Source organism: Arvicanthis niloticus, chromosome 5 (assembly GCF_011762505.2).
Source record: "Arvicanthis niloticus isolate mArvNil1 chromosome 5, mArvNil1.pat.X, whole genome shotgun sequence".
Classification (NCBI taxonomy): domain Eukaryota; kingdom Metazoa; phylum Chordata; class Mammalia; order Rodentia; family Muridae; genus Arvicanthis; species Arvicanthis niloticus.
The window spans coordinates 8,819,470-8,841,065 of NC_047662.1; the positions used below are offsets into that span (position 1 = coordinate 8,819,470).

General features: G+C 36.2%; 1 protein-coding gene across 3 annotated transcripts; it reads left to right on the forward strand.

Moving 5' to 3' along the window:
* Positions 1 to 3,035: 3,035 nt before the first annotated feature.
* LOC117709154 (uncharacterized) lies at positions 3,036 to 9,568 on the forward strand. 3 transcript variants are annotated; one of them, XM_034503299.1, is made up of 5 exons: positions 3,036 to 3,065; positions 6,006 to 6,132; positions 7,695 to 8,990; positions 9,158 to 9,208; positions 9,534 to 9,568. In XM_034503299.1, the coding sequence occupies exons 1-5, from the start codon at positions 3,036 to 3,038 to the stop codon at positions 9,566 to 9,568; spliced, it is 1,539 nt and encodes a 512-aa protein (XP_034359190.1). The 3 variants fall into 3 exon arrangements, with proteins under 3 accessions (XP_034359190.1, XP_076789892.1, XP_076789891.1); XM_076933777.1 differs by lacking the exons at positions 9,158 to 9,208; positions 9,534 to 9,568 and adding an exon at positions 9,075 to 9,079 and having other exon boundaries at positions 7,695 to 7,832; positions 8,229 to 8,990; XM_076933776.1 differs by lacking the exons at positions 9,158 to 9,208; positions 9,534 to 9,568 and adding an exon at positions 9,241 to 9,499.
* The last annotated feature ends 12,028 nt before the right edge of the window (positions 9,569 to 21,596 follow it).

The window sequence follows — 21,596 nt, forward strand, 5'->3', positions numbered from 1 at the left end:
TGAAGAGAAGGGAAGGTAGAGGGGCTGGCTAAGAGAGGAACTAGGAGTAAAAAAAGTATCTAGGCAACAATGTCCAGATTGACATGTTAATAGGCACCCAGTCATCCACTTGTCCTGAGTTTCTTTGATACCTGACTAGGTCCTGGCCAGCCCTTGCTGCAGACAGCTGTTGTTGGATTTCAGCTATCTTTATTATGTTTGTCTAAATAGTTGTCTTGCAGTCTTTCTTTGTTCCCCTTTAGGGTTCCTAGGAAAAGGACTCTGTGTGTGAACTGTGTGAAGGAGTCTCATATCTTATAGATTAAACTGAAATTCTCAGAGAAAAAGAGACCTCTTCTATTCAATCTTCTGTTTCACTCATGTATGTCCTTTGTCACATGTAGTCATCTTTTATTTTTGATTCTTGAAAAGTTTTAGGTATTTTGTGACAAATGTTTTCCCATAATCAGGTCTCCCTCTTTTCAGCCATATCTGCTCACCCTTAAATCAATGGTGAGAGCCCTGGATGGTAAGGCCAGGCCAAGGAGACTGTCACAAAGGATCTAGGTGTGTTACAGGGATTAGACAAGGGGTGGGGTGGTTCTCCCCTGTCAGTCAAAATAGAACATGAACTTGGTCTTGCCTGATATTATTTCAATAATGTTTCTGGAATTTTACACTGAGAATAATAGTAAGTGTGGTGATATGGATTTTCCATTATAGACAGTAGAGTCACCAGTGTGTTTATCTCAATATTTCATTAGTCTTGTGTCTCTGAAATAACTGTTGCCCATTGAAAACTGTTTCTTTTACAAAGACTGAAAGCAGCCTTTTTCTGTGTAGTCCTGGCTATCCTGGAACTCACTCTGTAGAGCAGGCTGGCCTGGATCTCAGAAATCTGCCTGTCTCTACCTCCCAAGTGCTGGGATTAAAGGCGTGTGCCACCACTGCCCAGGTCATAGAGGCTATGTTTAAGTGATATATTAGGTACCTGTTTTTCAAGTCCTTCACTAAGTTTGGCTATAGGAAATTTCTCTGTCCATAGATATTGAACTCATAGGTGTGTATGGCTCTGTCTACTGAATGCTGGGGTTAAAGTCCTTTCCCACTATACCTGGATGTAACCTTTTCCTCACGTAGAACTTATTTTTCCCAGGCTGTTCTCGTACTCAGAAACCTCCCTTTTCTTTTAAACAGAAACAGAAAGCTTAACTGAGTGGGATTTTGTCCTGAGATCATCACTTCCTCACTTCCTGGTGATCCTTTATTACTTGCACCATGAACCTTGTTTTTATTTAACGTTTTTTTCCCTTTACTGTCTCAGTAGTGCAGCTGCTTCTGTTCTTCCAGGTCCATGGAGCCACTCATATAATTCATATTGTACCTTTATGTTTTGCATTGTTGAGAAATCCTCTAAAGAATAGTTCTTATACTAATTTATATATTTTTCACCTCATGTTTTAAGAGTTCCGTCCCACAGCCTTAAGTGCTGTCCTGAAGGTCACAGCGTTACTATTTTCCTGGCTGTATATCAGACACATTGTACTCACTGGAATACTGCTCTAACTGATTCTTATGTAGACATTACCATCAGAGCTCTATGTAAGTACTGCTGCACTGTGATGAGTTAGTTTGAATGCTTTGCACATCCTTGTCTCTCTTCTAAAAACAGCTGCCTTTAATTTTTGTAATGATAGGTTTAAGATCTTGGCTATTATCTTCATTAGAGTAAGGGATGTTCCTTCTGTTCTCACAATATACAGAGCTTTTCTAGTGATCCTCTGTGATATTTTGTCTCAGGCATTTTATAAGTCTATTGACATGGTTGTGAGCCTTCTCTCACTGATCAAATTTTGAGCCTTGTCTTGTCTGGCTTGTGACTCTTGAAATAGTCTTGCATCTCTGGCATGAAATCAAGTTGAGTTCACTTTCTCCATCCATTAGAGAGAAGCTTCTTTCAATGTATGCTGGTGCATATGGACTGTTACTTTTCTCTTTGTACATTTGAAAATTTAGTGGTGCATCTCTTTAGTCCTCTACAATGTTTGAAGAAACACTGAGTGCCTTGGAGTCAGCACTTCCTTATTGTTTGGCTTAATGTCATGACATTGAAAGTGGACTTGCTGAATTGTTTCTAGGAAATTATCATTTTCCTCATCAATTCTCAATAATTTTATATGATTTTCCACAGCAGTCCATCCATCTGCTCTTTCTAAGTGTCAATCTAAACTTGTGATGCAGGGTTGTAGAAAGAAACTATGTACCTGTTAAATACCAAGAAAAATATTTGACATGAGAGAAATTTAAGATGAATGAAATACTTAAAAAGTACTGCATATTTGCTGATACCATGGTCATGAGCACTTTTCATAGTAATAATATCTCAACAGTCAGAATGAGTTCTTATGTTTTTATTTATGTGTAAACACATGTATGTACTTGTATGTATGTGCATGTGTGGGTATTTATGCCAGGAGACCCATGCCAATCATTCTTACTTTCATGTAGAACTAGAACATATGTATGAGATAGAACCTTTGTGTTCCAAGACAACAGGACGCAAATGGAAAAGACATATACTTTATCTTCCACATAGAATGATCTAGACTTTCATCAAAGACTCAGATATTTTATTCTAGTGTGATTAATAATGAAATTCCATTCAATTCTAGAAATCAGGTTAGGCACGAACTAGCTGTTTGTCTTTGACTCTAGTTCCAGAAAGGTGAGTTTTCAATAATTACCCTGAGTATTAGTGTTCTACAGCAGGATAACATGTGTTCTATGTTTGTGCCTGGTAATTTCTGAGGTTAGAAATAGTCCTCAGGTTATACTCATATCAGGACACAAATGATCACAAGCTGTCACAACCTTAGAAATGTTGACAAGATACCTGGTATCATTTTGCTTTTACTAATTTTTTAAATGTGGTTTAGCACTGTTTATAATAGAGTCCTATTTCTTTCATCTTTGAATTGTTTAATCCTTGATGTGAAATTTCAAGAATTCTAATCTTTGTTCCTCACACAGCACCTAGGAGAAGAACAACAAAAAGAATGAGTGCTTCTTTGGTAAACACTCCGCAGGTAAGTGTCCTGTCCACATTTTTTAAAAATCCTGTTTTTTATTCAATCCATTCAAAAGATTAATTATATGTGAAATGTTATCTAAGGGCTTCTTTTCTATGATCTTCATTTTCCTCTGTGATAATGAAAATTTAATGTTTTGTTTTTTCATGTGTATAACATCTTCATATTTTTATTGGATTTTATACTGTGAGGACATAAAATGCCCATGGACTGCAGACCAGGTGGTCTCCAACAGCATCTATTTAAAATGATTCTCAAGAATATATTGATGGGTGTTTTCAATATTAGTTAATGTTTTGTCCTTTTATATTACTGTGGAAGTAAGGTCTCTTGTGTCACATCAATTGTATTTCATGGATGGTCAGATTTCCAGACACAAGCTTGTGAATGTGGATATGGAAATATGTTGAAATTCGCATCACTAAGCAATATGCGGAAGAGTAGAATTTGTAGAAGTGTAAAATTGTAAGGGACCCAATGTGTTGAATCCTAATAGTACATGTATTAGCTCTATAGAGGCACAGATGATGGATGGGAATTGTCCTTCTTTTGCCAATGATGTGATTGAGGTCTGATGCAGATTTCAGTATTCTGACAACTCTTTTTGACATTTTATGTCACACAGTAATTATTGAAGTGTTGAAACCTGGAATCTGTTTCATGACAGATACTGCCCCTGTGGTAAATTTTCAGTATAGAAATATCTGTATTTCTTTCTTTTTGATTTCAATCTTTAGAAGTGGTGTATGTCCTGTGGTCTTCACCTTCTCATTTCACCAAATGAAATACATTAGTGAGACATTTTCTACAGGGCATTGCCTTAGTGCTATGTATAAACCCTCAATTTTCAAACATAAATTAATATGTTTCCTAAATTTTTGTGTTTGTTTCTTTAGAAGAAGAAGACTTGATAGAACCTATGTTATTCTTCTATATCGAAAGTATTCATTACATAACTGAAGGGTTGTAGCAATGACACTATTTTTCATTACAATACAATTTTAAGTATATAAATGTTCATCTGAATATTTTATGTACACTTAATGCTACATTATGCTCCTAAAACCCTGAGTGCAGCACCAATTCCTGCTGACTGATGTCAGACATAGTAGTCAATATGTTTAGAAAGAATGAAATTACGTTTCTATGGAAAAGCAGCAAGTACCTTTACCTCTTAGTCATTTTTTCATGCCCAGGTTTACATTTTTGAGGCTCATTTGTAATAGAGACAGTAGAAAACCAGTATATTATAGTTTTTATAAACAAAGGAAGAATTATAGATCATACTTCTATGCAAGCTATAATTCTGATACATAAGTGGTCAAATACTGAAGAAAATTAAATAAGGTTAAAATTAGAAGGTTGAAATTTTACATAGTTACTATTATGAAGAATAATTATTAAATACTCATGAAGAATTAGTATAATTCTCCTTCAATTTGAAAACAAAATTTGATTAAAGAAAATGATTCTACTTCATTGGAATGCATTGTCACTTATGCCACTTGTTCAGACATACATATCTAGTCACTCTTTAATGAAAAACCATATGGAATTTATAAAATTGTTATTATATATATTGATTACGCCAACTTATATAAAATATTAAATATTTTAATGTTCTAAAATACTGGTTTTTCTACTTTATAGTTTTGAATATATTCTCATAAAATAAATTCACAAAGCATTTGATTTTCTGCATCATATGGAATGTTGAATATATGCCTTGATGGCCACAGTTTATTCTGTTTAAGAAAAAACTCTGACATTTAGTTCATTCATTAATTCTGCATTTCATATTCTACCAGTTTGATCTAGAAAGGATGTAACATTCTACTTAGTCCGCAGATTGTTAAATTGATCTGTTGTAATACAGACAAGTGAGATGCAGCTGTACACAGGAATAAGCAAGTGTCCATATTTCAGCAAGCTATGCATTGTAAAATTTGAAAGCATGTCTCTTGAAATCATAGTTTGACAATTTATGATGTAGCACTGGGATTTTATTTGATATCAACCCATATTTCATAAACTTATGTTGTTGCATCTAGACTTCAAATGTATATGTTATATTTTGTGAATGATTACTGTGTTTGAAATAATTATATTGAAAGACCCCCAAAAGGGGAGACCCTCACTCAAGTCTCAGGATGTGATGGCCACCCAGTAACTCACAAGACACTGAACTTGATGCAAACAGCAAGAGGCTTTATTTCAGGATCAGTCAACTGAGGCCAAGACTTGTAACCCACGCAGGTGCAGAGGAATGTCGACCCAGAGGCCAGGGGGAGAAGGGTATTTAAAGGAAAAAACCACAAACCAGCAGGGTGAGGTGGAAACCAAGGAAGAACATCATAAAAATAGTGGAAAGTCTCAGCATATTATTGAGTCAGTCATGTGGGGAACATCCTATACATGCTTTTTTTCGGGAATTTAATCTTGCTTAATTATCTACTTTATGGTTAGCCAGTTCTTAGAATCTAGAGCTCCAACCAGCTGGCCTACATTTTGGGCTCAGGTCAAGGGGTCATAAAAACTTGTATGTCTTTTATAAATTCTCTATACCTTTCAATATCATGCAAAAATGTAAAAGATATTTTATGTAAAAGATATTTTACAAATCAAATTGTACACAAAATTTTCAAATGTAGTAATGGTGACCAATCTTTCATTTACTGCTAAGGTCTTAGTAAACAAAGAAATCTTATGAATGTGAGAGACTTTCTAAATGTGAGCATTCTAGTAAGTCATTGTATAGATTGTCTGTGGAAGAGCAGCAGTTCATAACTTCAGATGCTTCTCCATAAAACTTTTTGAAAACATTCATGCTTCAATATTTTCTTCAATCATTTGTATCACAAAGTATATCTTAATTAATTCTTTTTTAACAAAGGAAAGATTTTGGTCCAGTAACAAATAACTAGTTTTCTATTCCAGGGTCCGTTAACCTTTAAGGATGTGGCTGTGGACTTCTCACTGGAGGAATGGGAATGTCTCGATTTTGCTCAGAGGGCATTGTACATGGATGTGATGTTGGAGAATTACAACAATCTATTGTTTGTGGGTAAGAATTCACTTCTTCTTGACATCCTGATTCTTTCACTGAATGTTCCCATTTTGTGTTCATGCAAACTCTCTGAAGTGTCTACAGACCCCCAAAAGAGGGAAAATCATGATTTTTCTGGTTAAAATCATAATGTTTCATTGTGTTTTTTTTTTTTTTTTACATTACTCTGCTTTCTTTGGAAGAGTAATCAGTGCAATATTCTCTGAGCTCTCTCCTTACCACTAATCTAGCTTGATTCAAGTCTTTAAAGTTCAAAAAAATTAAATATTCAGAACAAGGAATTATATTTCTATACATAAAATAGTTTGATTATTTTAATCTTAGAAATTCTTTAAATAGTTTCCTCATTTATGATTATAAAAACTACAAAAGGTTTCAAGTGTATATAGAGCTGTTGTTATAGAAAAATTTTTTATTTACCTTTTGACAATTGGTTTAGTTTTGGGACATGATTATTTATTTTTTCACTTAGGATGCTAAAATAAAAACTCTTTACTGGTTTTCATGTCAATGTCAATTGCATCATAAACATATAACTGACCATAGCTACACACTGTCACTCTGAATCAAATTGTAACCATAATATTAGTGATACATTGTTTAGAGATCTACTTTTTCAAATTTCATTACAGATCAATCAATTATTTGTCCTAGCTTCTGCAAAGTACAATCTTCTTTTTCTTATTTGTTACATTATTTACATTTCTAATGTTTTCTTCCTTCCATGTTTCTTCTCTGTAAACCACTTCCCTCCTGCTTTCTCCCCCTACTTTTATGAGAGTGCTCCCCCACCCACTCCACAATGCCCACTCACTGCATTAGGATTCCCCTATGCTGGGTCACCAAGCCTTCAAGGGACCAAGGACCCCCACTCTCATTGATGTCAGATATGGCAATCCTGTGCTACATATTTAGTCAGGGCATGAGTCCCTCCATGTTTACTAAAAATCCTTGATGATTTTGTCCTTGGGAGTCCAGGGGGATCTGGTTGATTAATATTATTGTTCTTCTTATGGGGTTACAAATTCACTCAGCTACTTTAATCCTTCCCCTAACTCCCCTATCTGCGACCCATGGTAAGTTCAACTGTTGGCTGCAAGCATCCATTTATGTTGTTCAGATGCTGGCAGAGCCTCACAGGAGACTGCAATATCAGGCTCCTGTCAGTAAGCACTTAATGGTATAGCAATCCTGTCTTTGATTCTTGTCTGCATGTGGAATGGATCCCCAGGTGGGGCAGTGTCTGAATGGACTGTCCTTTAGTCTCTGATCCACTCATTTCCCCAGTATTTCCTTTAAGCAGGAACAATTATGGATTAATATTTTTGAGGTGGATAGGAGGTACAATTTAAAATAAGTTTTAGAAGACAATTATCATTTCCTATCATTTGATATAGGTCAGGTTTGAGGTCCTTCTAAGGATCCATGTAATGATAAAAAAAAAAACCTCTTGAGAGCACAAGTCCATGAGACTCTAAAACTTCAGCAAACACTGGTTATTAAATCACTTCATAATCATGTAGTTAATGCCTGATATCCCTAATTGTACTTTTATTCAGAAAATCATCGCATATGTGGAATGTATGGGAAGGTCTTGGATCAAGACACACTGTATCTTGTTCATGAGCCTGTGAATATCCAAGAAAAGTCTTCTAAATGCAATGACCTTGGCGATATGATTCATGAATCTACCCAAAGTACATCTCATAAAACTAACCCTAGAGATGCATCTCCTCAATTCTCAAACCTAAAAATACCTAAAACTGAGAACACTGAAGAAGTTTTCAAGTATAAAGAATGTGCAAATGGTTTAAATGTGTGTTCAGTCATTAGTTTCAATCAAGGAATCCACATAGGAAAGAATGAACCCAATAGAAATACAGAATTTGCTAAGGTTTTTCTCTCTAGACAAAACAATAGTGGAGGGAATTCTTACAAATGTAGTGAACTTGACAAATGCTTTACCCAGAGAGACAATCTTCAAAGTCAGCAGAGCATTTATTCAGGAAAGAAACCTCAAAAATGTAGTGACTGTGACAAATGCTTTACTCAAAAAAGCCATCTAAGACAGCATCAGAGAATTCATACAGGAGAGAAACCTTATAAGTGTAGTAAGTGTGACAAATGGTTTACCCGAAAATCCAGTCTTAGTATTCATCAGCGAATTCATAATGGAGAGAAACCTTATAAATGTAGTGAGTGTGACAAATGCTTTACTCATAAATGCAGTCTGAGAATTCATCAGAGAATTCATACAGGAGAAAAACCTTACAAATGTAGTGAATGTGACAAACACTTTACTCAAAAAAGCCATCTAAGACAGCATCAGATTGTTCATAAAGGAAAGAAACCTTACAAATGCTGTGAATGTGACAGATCCTTTGCCCTAAAATCCAGTCTTAGTATTCATCAGCGAATTCATACTGGAGAGAAACCTTATAAGTGTAGTGAATGTGACAAATGCTTTACTCAAAAAGGCAGTCTGAAAATTCATCAGAGAATTCATACAGGAGAGAAACCTTACAAATGTAGTGAATGTGACAAATGCTTTACTGAAAAAGGCAGTCTGAAAATTCATCAGAGAATTCATACAGGAGAGAAACCTTACAAATGCTGTGAATGTGACAAATGCTTTGCCCAAAAGTCCTATCTTAGTATTCATCAGCGAATTCATACTGGAGAGAAACCTTATAAGTGTAGTGAATGTGACAAATGCTTTACTGAAAAAGGCAGTCTGAAAATTCATCAGCGAATTCATACTGGAGAGAAACCTTACAAATGTAGAGAGTGTGACAAATGCTTTACTCAAAAAGGCAAACTGAAAATTCATCAGAGAATTCATACAGGAGAGAAACATTAAAAATGTAGAGAGTGTGACAAATGCTTTAATTACAGTGGACATCTGAAAAGTCATCAGAGACTTCATATAAGAGCGAAACCTTAAAATGCTGTGAATATGACAAGTGCTTTACTCAAAAAAGCCATCTAAGACAGCATCAGATTATTCATAAGGGAAACAAACCTTACAAATGTAGTGAATGTGACAAATGCTTTACCAGACAATCCCATCTTAGTATTCATCAGAGAATTCATACAGGAAAGAACCTTACAGATGTAGTGAATGTGACAAATGCTTTACTGACAAATTCAGTCTGAGAGTTCATATGAGAATTCATAGTGGAGAGAAACCTGATAAGTGTAGTGAGTGTGACTAATGCTTTACTGAAAACGGAAAACTGAGAATTCATTAGAAAATTCACACGGGAGAGTAACCTCACAAATGTAGTGATTGTAGCAAATGCTTTACTTACAAAAGCTGTTGGAGAATTCATCAGAGAATCCATACAGAAGAGAAAATTACAAATGCCATGAATGTGACAAATTATATACCCATATAGTTAATGTGGGAAGGCATCAGAGAATTCATACATGAGATAAACCTTACAAATATTGTGTATGTGACAAATGCATTACCTACAATGTCAATCTGTGAAATTATCAGAGATATCATACATTAAAGAAACTTTATGAATGAAGTAAATGAGGTAACCCTCTACCGAGAAATATCTTAAAATCAATTAGAGAATTCATAAAGGAGGGAAAACTTTCAAATATATTTAAAGTGTAAATCTTTTACTTTTGGTATATCTGTTAGAACATAAAAGAGAATTCATACCAGTGAGAATATTAACATGTAATGCATATGGAAATATCTTTGACTTCATTTCAGGTCAGAGGAAACATCTAAAATTTTTTAGAGGGGGAAGTTTTTCTGTTGGGAAAAATGTGGCATATGTTTTATCCATTGTGTATTTTTTGCAACTTTTGTGTCTCCACACTAGAGAATTAGTACAGTTATGAAAAACTTGTGAAATCCTTCATGCTATGTTCAAATCTTAGATAATGTCAACCTTTTATGCTTGAAACTCTGAAAATGTGACAATGTAGGTTAGTTTTCATTAAACTTTTCCTTGTTCACCCTCAAATATTACAAGATGAAGGTGAGTGTGGAATCCAGAAGAATATAGAGTTGTATAAGACTTTCATGGATAGAGAAATACTGCATTCCAAAGGGAAAATAATTAAGGTGTGTACAATAGCCCTCAAAATATGTAATAAAACGGGCAGCATTCTGTTTATTTTATTCAAATGAACAAACTCTGACAAGTTGTACTTCAAATAGTGTTTTACACAGTGAGTGACAGAGACTATATGTTCTTTATTCTATTTTATACCTACAGATGTGAAGTGCATTTCAAGTATCCAATATTCATGATTCTTATGAAATGCTGGTTTTATCTTTCAGGATAAATACTATAAATCTTTTGTGCTAAACAATTCCATTTTTCCTATAAATAAATCTGAATGATTCAACGAGGCTGACTTGGTTGTTTTCAGTTCGCACTTGGGTTACTTAGATGAATATATGTCGCATCTTCCCAACAAATGTCTTTCATAAAACATATGCTGAAGACATGAATATTTTCTGAAAACCTGTAATGTAAGCGTTATAGTAGTGATTATCAACAGGTTAGTAACATCCTCTTTGGAATTGGAATGTCTCTTTCATGGGTGATGCTTAAGAGCCTCTTCAAACACATATTTCTAATGGTCTTAGAACTGAAAAATCATTCATTAAACTCCAGGTTTGTCTGCCCACATACGAATAATTAAAATTGTGTGTCAGTGGTGAGCATTACAAAAGTTAGAAACACTGAATTAGAGATAATGATTGGTGTTAACTAATATAGTAAGATTCTGTGCAATATTCCAGGCTTACTGCCATAGTAATACTAGGTTAAGTTAAAAAGACTTGAAACAGAAAACATGTAGAGATTTTCAGAGCCTCAGCAATAAGTCTGTTTTCTCTCTTGATATCAAGGGAGTATGAGATAAAAGTCTACCAAAAAATAAATGAAAACATGGCTTAATAGTTTTCAGGGATAACCATTCAGACTCTTTGCTTCGATTTCCATGCTAACATTTTACACATATGAGAACATACACTCTGAAACAAAACACAAAAAGTCACTATTCAGGTATTATATTCATCTTAAATTCATGTGTAAGTCTATTCATACAAATATCATGATCTGTAAATATTTAAAGGATTATTTTTTGTGTAGTAGATGAGATACATGTTCACGCACAGTTTATAAATCCAAACATTCTGGAAATACATTTGGAATTACCTTTGAAAAATGATGTGGAAAATCTTTACTCCAAGCTGATGCATTACATCAGAATATTTTAACTAAATTCAAGAAGGCTCTGAAAATTACCTAATAAAAATAAAAGGTTACAATGGAACAAATCCATATCACTACATATTTTTCTTGATTAGAAAAATAAGGAGATTGTTCCACTAATGAGAAACTGCTCAGTGATAAACTTACATTGTTCTCAGTACTGGAATTTGTTGAAACAGGACCTCATCATTAGTAGGATCTAACTACTAGTAGAAGCAGTAGAGGCCCTTTCAAATGATCATAGGTAATTTCTGTCAATTGCTGTATCAGGAGTGTTGAAGCTCACACACCATGCAATTTAAAGTTGTGTGTCTGGAATATCCTTCAAACGTTTTTAAATTGCAACCAGCTGGAGAATCTCTGGTGATTCCAATTTCATATGTTTAATGGATATAGACTGTTGGCAGCTGACTTTTTGGAGAAAGCAGCTATCATCTTTGCAAACATGTTGAGCCATATACCCTGACAACAGACTTGTTTTCAACAGCCTGCAACAGCTGAGCACACTCTGATAAATATCTTGTTAATGCCACATATCTTGTTTTGTTGTTTAGTGCCCCCAGTGGTAAAGTTCTTCAGCTGTGTTCCCCTGCTTGTGCTTATAAATACCCAGGATTTCCTTGCAATGAGAGAGAAAATAAAAGAGTAAGGAGACTTGGTCATACACTCTGGTTTGTCTCCATCTTTCACGCCTCTTCCCCTTCCCCACTCTCTCTCTCTTGATAGACCTTGTCTGACGCCCTAGGACAAGAGCATTTGGCTTCCAATGGTGGGGCAGTGCGGTCCACAACATAGTGACCCCCAGGTGAGGGGCAGTGTGGTCCTCAATAGTTTGCATTACTATAAAATTGGCTGAGTTTGAATGACCTACAAATAGCAAAAAGCCAAGGAAAACAAAGAGGAGAGAAATGAACACTTTGTAGTTGAGAGAATGGTTATTGGTCCAGAGACTGTAGCAATGGAGGCACAGAGTAGGACTCTGGTGTGGCTTTAATGTCTCAGAGTTTCCAGAAATTTTACCTTTCTAACTGTACTGAAATGCTGATGATAACTTCTTTAAAAATCATGAAAAACTTTCTTGATCTATCAGAGGGTAAAAGGCTGCTGGTTTAGGGAAACAACAACTGTACCCAAACAAGGGAGTATTAAGTAATATGGCTTTGTTCTACATCAGCAGGAACTGTGTGACTCTAACTTGTTGCCTGCTTGTCTGAAGTTGGATGAAGAAAAAGGAACACATTGAAACGTGATTTAAGCGTTTATTACAAAATTGTAAAACATTTTCTATGAAAGCTATTTAGGAAGAAATGTAAAAAGATCCAAAGCAGAGGAAAGGAAAGTCTTCTCTAGGTGGGGAAAAGGAAAAAATTCTTCTCCCATCTATTTGTCCTCAGTACCTACACATCTTTCAGAGTAGATGATCAAATGTTACAAAGTTCATCACAAGTTCACAAAACACAAATCATAAATAGAAGTCGAAGTTTACAACAGAGATTGTTTACATGCATATCCGTTAGGAGTAATTATCTGGCTAAACATCCATCACCTGTCACAGCTCCACAGGTTCACTGGAAATTAAAAATCATGACTAAGTTATTCGTGAAAATTTATATACATAAACCCAGTCAATATTTTACCTTCTGTCCTAGCACCTATAATAAATTGTTAGTTCCCTTTTCATAAACTTTGGTTAATTGTTTTACAACCTCTTGTGTTCTGAGTAGGAGAAAGTCTGGGTATTATCTAAGAGCAATTAACTGGTAATACTTGGGAGGCTGACAGAGTGCTCAGTGCAGATTTGACTATCAGAAAAAGACCTAAGAGCAGTTCCACTATAAAAAAGCTTAATAATCACTAATATACTTTTAGCAATTCTTATAGGATGATCATTAAGACTTAAGAAAACATCTATTTATCTATATAGCATCACTACAAGATGGGAAATCTTACAGAGATCTGCTCAAAAGGGGTGAGCTATACCTCGAATTGTTATATATGTTTATGTTATAATAAAAAGAAAGGCATATTAGTAAGAGAAATCTTTCCTAAAATGAATTTTCCTTTGCCTTGCCAATGAGAGCGAATCAGACACATATTATATTATAATCCAAAGCAGGCCATCTCAGGAACATCCTCTATTAGTTATTACCTTGTTCCATTATGGCTCCTGACACAACTGCTCAATAAAATAACAAGTGTCACTGTCTGGTCAGGAAAAGTTCTGAAACTGAGAAATCCATTTTCATCTGTGGACTACCTGGCACATGACAGAATTCTCCTGTAGGGTAGATAAGACTCTGGATTGTTTTCTCAGGACTGAGATTTGATGTGCTTTTCAGGTTTCCCTTTTGAAATTGGGGACTTCTATCTTTGGTGTTCAGAATCCCCTGGGTTAAGAACCACATAGCACCCTAAAGGAGTAAGAATGTACAAGAGGGCCAGGTGGTGGTGGCACACAACTTTAATCCCTGCACTTGGGAGGCAGAGGCAGGCAGATTTCTGAGTTCAAGGTCAGCCTGGTCTACAGAGTGAGTTCCAGAACACCCAGAGTTACACAGAGAAACCGTTCTTAACCCTCCCCCCCCCCCAAAAAAAAAGAAAAAAATGTACAAGAGGAAATGAGTCCTGGAAAAGATTAAACCATGCATAATGATGCACACCTATAAATCAGTACAGAATTAGAGCAGAGGGGATGTCTGTAAATTCAAGGCCAATCCCGCTTAAAAAGGAATTTCTAGCACAACCTCCCTCTTCTGCCTCAAATCTGAGATTGGAGGTATAGACATAACCTGGCTTATTCATATATTTGTTTATTTATTTACAGACAGAATTTCCCTGTGGTTTCTTGGCTGGTTTGAAACTCTCTATGTAAACCAGATTGATCTTGAACTCAAAGAGATCTAATAAAGAGTTTTCAACAGTGCAAGTTATCCACTAGGATATCCATTAGGGACAGTTACCTGGCTAAACATTGGTCATCTGTCACAGCTCCACAGGTTCCTGAAGTGTTAAAACCATAAGCAAGTTATTGGTCAAGTTTTGTATACATAAACCCAGTCAATGTCTTTGTCTTCTGTCCCAGCACCTATAATAAATCGTTAATTCCCTTTTTCTGACATTTGTTTATAAGTTTTACAAACAATGAGCAGTATAATGACTGGTTACTGCCTCAGAAGTGACATTGAAGTCTGGAAGAGTTCTCACTGCAGTTTTGACTATCAGAAAGAACTTAATAGTGTTACTTAAAAAATGCTTAATAATTACTATAAACTTAGGAATCCTCATAGGGTCATCATAAAGGATAAAGAAACCATCTACTTGTCTATAGAGTATCACTATAAGATAGTACATCTTCATAGGTATGCAGAAGTTGGCTCCCAACAGCAAACCACATTAGTAATTGCATAGACTCACATTTTCCCCCAAAATCTTGTCCAAATTGACTGTGGTCCTGTATTTAAAATCTACATTTACTAACATTGATGTGCACAATGAACATCATCATTAATATTTGATATGCAGGCTTTACATTGTGGGTCCCATAAGTTCTAGGCTCAGATTTCTTGTCTATTTTTCTTCAGTTTTCTGTGAAACATTTTCCTGGGTGGGGATAATGTATGTTCTTGATGGGTTGTTATGAATAAAGATATCAAAACACTACAGTTTCAAAGGGGAAAATGACTGTATTTAACTCTGAGTTTATTGTTCAGAATGAAAGACTGTGTTTGATGGTTACTGGTTAGGTGATATAAGTGTGGGGGTCTCTGCAAACACTAGGTCTGAGTTAGTAACAATCCCAAAGACAAAAAAAATATATAGTTCACTACCACTCTGTATGTATTTCAGCACTGGTGTTAGGTGCATGGTGGGTTATTCCCAATGAAATTCTTGCAGCCCTCCGGATAAAGTGTCCCAGTTCAAGTGTTGACAGCTCTGAAATAAAAGGTCTCCTGGCAGTTAAAAATCAAGATATACCACAGAGCTTTATGTAACAACAAATCACACACAAGATATTTACTGAAAAGCACTGAAGGGAGGCTGCCTCTGCTCAGGTGAGAATCAGAAGAGAACTGAATGGGAGGCAGGTTTTGTATAGAGTTTCATTGCAGGGGTAGAATTTTCAGGAGGTGAAATATTAAAGTTCGCAGATTGGGGTGATTTTAAGTCCAAAGCTTGTCTAAACTCAGGGATTTCTAAGTTATTACAATCAGGAGATAAACAATGTTTACCCTGCACACTCAGTACCTAGTGTTGGGTGAAACTTCTAGATTCTCACCCAAGAGTGGTTTATTTTAGGAATATTGAAGTACAGTATAATTATGGAAAAAATTTCTTGTTGACCATTATGTCAATCCTCTGAGCACAGCAAAGATTAAAATGTGTCTACTTCAAAAGTTTATTGCAGATTACATGTGACTCTCTCATTGAGTTGTAAAACTAAAGGACCTAGAGCAGGATCAAACCTACATTGTAGTGAACCTGAGGCTATTATTTACATGTCAAATCTCCCCTTAGGGTAGCTTCTATTGACTAAGAAACAGTTCCCTATGGAGGAAGAGTCTGTGATAAGCTTAATAGTCTGGGAGTTTCAAGTGTGGCCTGGCACTGTATACCACAGATCACCAAGTTACTTACTACAGCCGTTTTCTCACTTTTGGTCAGAAAAGAGTGTACTTCTCTTCTAGTAAAGAAAACGAACTGTGGTTTTATTTTCCTGGTTTCCCTAGAGCTTATCTGTGACCACAAGGTCCTTTTACCCTCTACAAGTAAAATAGATTTTCAGAATATTTTTAGTATTTAGATTCAATGCAATCCCCGTCAAAATTCCAAATCAATTCTTCATAGAGATAGAAAGAGCAATTTGCAAATTCATTTGGAATAACAAAAAAACCCAGGATAGTGAGAACTATTCTCAACAATAAAAGAAATTCTGGGGGAATCACCATCCCTGACCTCAAACTGTACTTCAGAGCAGTAGTGATAAAAACTGCATGGTATCGGTACAGAGACAGGCAGGAAGATCAATGGAATAGAATTGAATACCCAGAAATGAACCCGCACACCTATGGTCACTTGATCTTTGACAATAGAGCTAGAACTATCCAGTGGAAAAAGGTTAACATTTTCAACAAATGGTGCTGGCTCAACTGGAGGACAGCATGTAGAAGAATGTAAATTAATCCCTTCTTATCTTCTTGTACAAAGCTCAACTCCAAGTGGATAAAGGACCTTCACATAAAGCCAGATACACTGAAACTAATAGAAGAGAAGGTGGGGAAGACCCTCAAATACCTAGGCACAGGGGAAAAGTTCCTGAACAGAACACCAATGGCTTATGCTCTAAGATCAAGAATCGACAAATAGGACCTCATCAAATTGCAAAACTTCTGTAAGGCAAAGGACACTGTCAATAAGACAAAACAGCAACCAGCAGATTAGGAAAAGATCATTACCAACCCTAGATCCAATAGAGGGCTAATATAGAATATACACAAAGAGCTCAAGAAATTAGACACCAGACAACAAAAGAATCCCATTAAAAATGGGGTACAGAGCTAAACAAAGAATTCTCAACTGAGGAAACACAAATGGTAGAGAAACACCTTAAGAAATGCTCAACATCCTTAGTCATCAGGGAAATGCAAATCAAAACAACCCTGAGATATACCTCACACCAGTCAGAATGGCTAAGATCAAAAACTCAGGTGATAGTAGATGCTGGCGAGGATGTGGAGAAAGAGGAACACTCCTTCATTGTTAGTGGGGTTGCAAGCTGGTACAACCACTCTGGAAGTCAGTCTGGCAGTTCCTCAGAAAATTGGACATAGCACTACCTGAGGACTCAGCTATACCACTCCTGGGCATATACCCAGAAAATGCTCCAACATATAACAAAGACATATGCTCCACTATGTTCATAGCAGCCTTATTTATAATAGCCAGAAGCTGGAAAGAACCCAGATGCCCTTCAACAGAGGAATGGATAAAAAAAATGTGGTACATTTACACAATGGAATATTACTCAGCTATTAAAAATAATGAATTCGAGAAATTCTTAGGTAAATGGATGGAACTAGAAAACATCATCTTGAGTGAGGTAACCCAATCGCAAAAGAACACACATGGTATTTACTCACTGATAAGTGGATATTAGCCCAAAAGTTTGAAACAACAAAGATTCAACTAACAGACCACATGAAGTTCATGAAGAAGCAAGAACAAGTGAGGATGCCTAGGTCTTACTTAGAAGGAGTAACAAATACCCAAGGGAGCAAATATGGAGACAAAGTGTGAGACAGAAACTGAAGGAGAGGTTGTATGGTGACCATTCTACCTGGGTATTCATTCCATGGGCAGTCACCAAAAATAGACGCTGATATGGATGACAGGAAGTGCATGCTGACAGCAGCCTGGTAAGACTGTCTCCTTAGAGGTCCCCCAGAATCTGACATACCCAGAGGCAGATACAGCTAACCATTAATCTGATCAAGGGTGCCCAATGGAGATTTTCTTCAGCTCACTGCATTTTCTTTTTTTTTAATCATCTTTTTTAAATTTTATATTTTATTTACATTTCAGATGCCATCCCCTTTCCCCATTTCCCTTCCCTAGAAAACCCCTGTTCCATGCCCCCTTTCCTTTTTGCTTTTGTACAATTTTTTAAAATGTTAATCAAAGGCTTTATAAGTTTGGTAATGCTCTATGAAGAATTGACTTGGAATTTTGATGGGGATTGCATTGACTCTATAGATTGATTTTGGCAAGATGGCCATTTTTACTAAATTAATCCTGCCAATCCAGGAGCATGGGAGATCTTTCCATCTTCTGAGATCTTCTTCGATTTCTTTCTTCAGAGACTTGAAGTTCTTGTCATACAGATCTTTCACTTGCTTGGTTAGATTCATTCCAAGATATTTTATTTTATTTGTTACTATTGTGAAGGGTGTCATTTCCCCAATTTCTTTCTCAGCCTGTTTATCTTTTGAGTATAGGAAGGCTACTGATTTGTTTGAGTTGATTTTATATCCAGTATAGGCTATTTTCAAGAGCCTATTTGTATTCAACCATCTATCTTGTGGTCAGTCAAGTTCCTGAAACACAGAGCTCACGACCAAGCTGACCTGCACTCTTGGATGTGCTCAGCCTGCTAGGAGTTTCTGAAAAAATTTAACCCTTTCAATAGCAGCTCCTATGTAGATTGCTTTGGTGTGATTTCTGGTTGCCAAGTCAAGACATGGAGGCCACTATTAAGTGAGAAATTAACTTCCTGTTTCAACTCTTTCACTGACTAACTTTGGCTGTTGGAAATTGCTCTGTCCATAGATCTTGAACTCATAGGTGTGCATGGCTCTGTCTCCTGAATGCTGGGAGTAAAGGTGTGTGCCATGATACCTGGACCTAACCTTTTTCTCACACAAAGTTGTAATTTCCCAGGCTATTCTCAAATTCAAAAATTTTCCTGCCTTTCAAAACACAAACAGGAAGCTTAACTGATTGGTTTTCCCCCTGAGATCATCACTTCCTCACTTCCTGGTGTTCCTTTATTACTTGCACCATGAGCCTTGTTTTTATTTAACTGTTTTTTCCCTTTACTGTCTCATTAGTGCAGCTGCTTCTGTTCTTTCAGGTCCAGGGAGCCCCTCATACAATTCATCTTGTACCTTTATACTTTGCATTGTTGAGAACTCCTCTAAAGAATAGTTCTTATACTAAATTATATATTCTTATATAATATATATTCATGTTTTAATTCATTTCCATCCTCTTACGTGCTCTCTGAAGGTCGTGGCATTTCCATTTCCCTGACTGAATATCAAACACATTGTTGCTTGCTGGAATCCTGTTGTTTCTGATTATTATGTACACATTAACATTGGCAGGGAGAATATTTTCCAATAACATTGGCAGGGATAACATTACAATAAGGAGGAATATATAGTACAACATGTACATTATTATGTGAACGAGCCTTATGCCTATGACAACTATCAGCACTGGAGAAGTCAAAAGTACTTTTTGTTTTTGATTTTTCAAGACAGGGTTTCTCTGTGTAGCCCTGGCTGTCCTGGAACTCACTCTGTAGACCAGGATGACCTCGAACTCAGAAATCCACCTGCCTCTGCCTCCCAAGTGCTGGGATTAAATGCGTTCACCACCACTGCCCAGCCACAAGTACTCTGTTCCCTTCTATTGTTATGACATGTAAAGGCCTGCTCTGTTCTACAGGTCGGGGTCTAGCAAGAGAGAGAGAGTGTGTGGGGAAGAAGGGGGGGGGGAGACGCGAAGAATAGAGACAAGCCAGAGGATCTGGAGTCAAGTCTCCTTTACTGTCTCCAACACACACAGAACTACTTCTACTACACCACCACTACACCACACACTTACAAGAAAATCCTGGGTATTTATAATCACAAGCAGGAGAACACAGGTGAAAACATTTTACCATGTGCATCATGCAGCTGGAGTCACTAAACAGCAAAACAAGCTATGTGGGATAAACAATATATTTATCAGAGTGTGCTTCAGCTGTTGTAGGCTTTTGAAAAACAAGTCTCTCATCAGGGTATATGGTTCCAGATGGCTGCAAAGTTCATAGCTGCTTTCTGCTTAAAGTCGGCTCCCAACAATGACAGACCTGGCAGACTGACTTTTGTTTAATTCTAGGAGTGTTCTTCTCTATGTATTTGTATTGTTATGCTGTCAATTTATATCTTCACTTTGTTTTCTTCCTGAACTTAAATGAAAATTCATAAATAATACTCTTCACTATATAGACATCTGTTTCATGTAATCCTATTTATACTAGGAATTTTATAATAAAGATTTTGCGAGGTTGCTGGATGAAATAATGCTCTTTTCTTTCTGAGATTTTATTTCTTAGGAGTTTTAATCTAGATAATTTTGCTGACATTGTGGGTTGTACATTATGGTTGAGGAAACCAAACTTAAAAAGATATTTGTTGGGAATATTAGATTAGAATACTATGTCCTTGTACTAATCAAGAGTCCCAGGTCTGAACACTACAAATAGGTATTTGAACTTTGTCTACTGTAAAAATATTTGATGTAACGAGTGATAGGAAACTTTAACTAGAAGGGTCAAAAGTGCAGAATTAGGTCTATTTTGAAGTTGGTTTGTATGTAAGGAAATGTCAGTTTCAAGGTTTTAATGTAGAAGCTGTATTGTTCATGGTGACTTCATGGTGGAAGCATGCAAAACTAAGGGTACACTGGTAGACATTCATTGTCAAGCAGGTTGGTATTTCAGCCCAAGGGATCAGCATCTAGGAAGAGCCATTGATGACTCCTTATACCTGTCAGACCACACAGCCCCTTTTTTAATTTGTATGCTACACCAGCATATCCAAGACCTTTTTAGACACTGAGCAGTCTTCTAACTTCTCAGATTATTCTTTAGGAATGTGTTAAACCAGGTGATATTTTCTTATAGTTTTGAATAGCATATTAAGTGTATTATCAGATTTGACTATTCTCTTGAGATGTGTAGCTCTTGAGTTGAAAAATTATGATTCTTGTAATTTCAGAAAACTTGCCTTCCTCATATTCTTATTTGAACATGGAAAGTATTCTAAGTAAGTATTGTTTCACTGTCATAAGTTAGTGTGGAGGCTGTGCAACTCCCTGTCTCTCTTCTGAAAAGACTAGAATGATGACAGCTGTTTTTAATTTTTGTAGTGATTTGTGTATGGTGTTGGCTATTCTCTTCATTAGACTGAGGGATGTTCCTTTTATTCTCACAATCTCGCACATTTTAATTGGTTTTGATATTAATGAAGAAAATATAGCTTTAATTTCTTGTTTGGGTTTACTGTTTGTAAAACAGAGCCTCACCCTGCAGACCTGACTTTCAAGTCTCCTGATTGCAGACCAGAATATTTTCTAACTCACATAAATCTTCCTGTCTGAGCCCCCTGAGTGCTAGGATGAAAGAACTACCCACTCATCAGCCTTGAATTAAAGTTTTATCATTTTATATTTCTGCTGACTTCCAATAAGAATTTTGTTTATTTGTGTCACTTATGAGTTTCTTGATTGAGCCAGCTCCTTCAGCTTGTACTGAAAGACTGATGTTTGGCTTCTACACGCTGTATCTATCGTTAGTTGTCCCTTTATTCAGTTACCTTCAGTCTTACAGAGTTCATTTCTCTGTCATTTTGGACTGAGGATTCCTTAGATTTTTATCTCCATAGA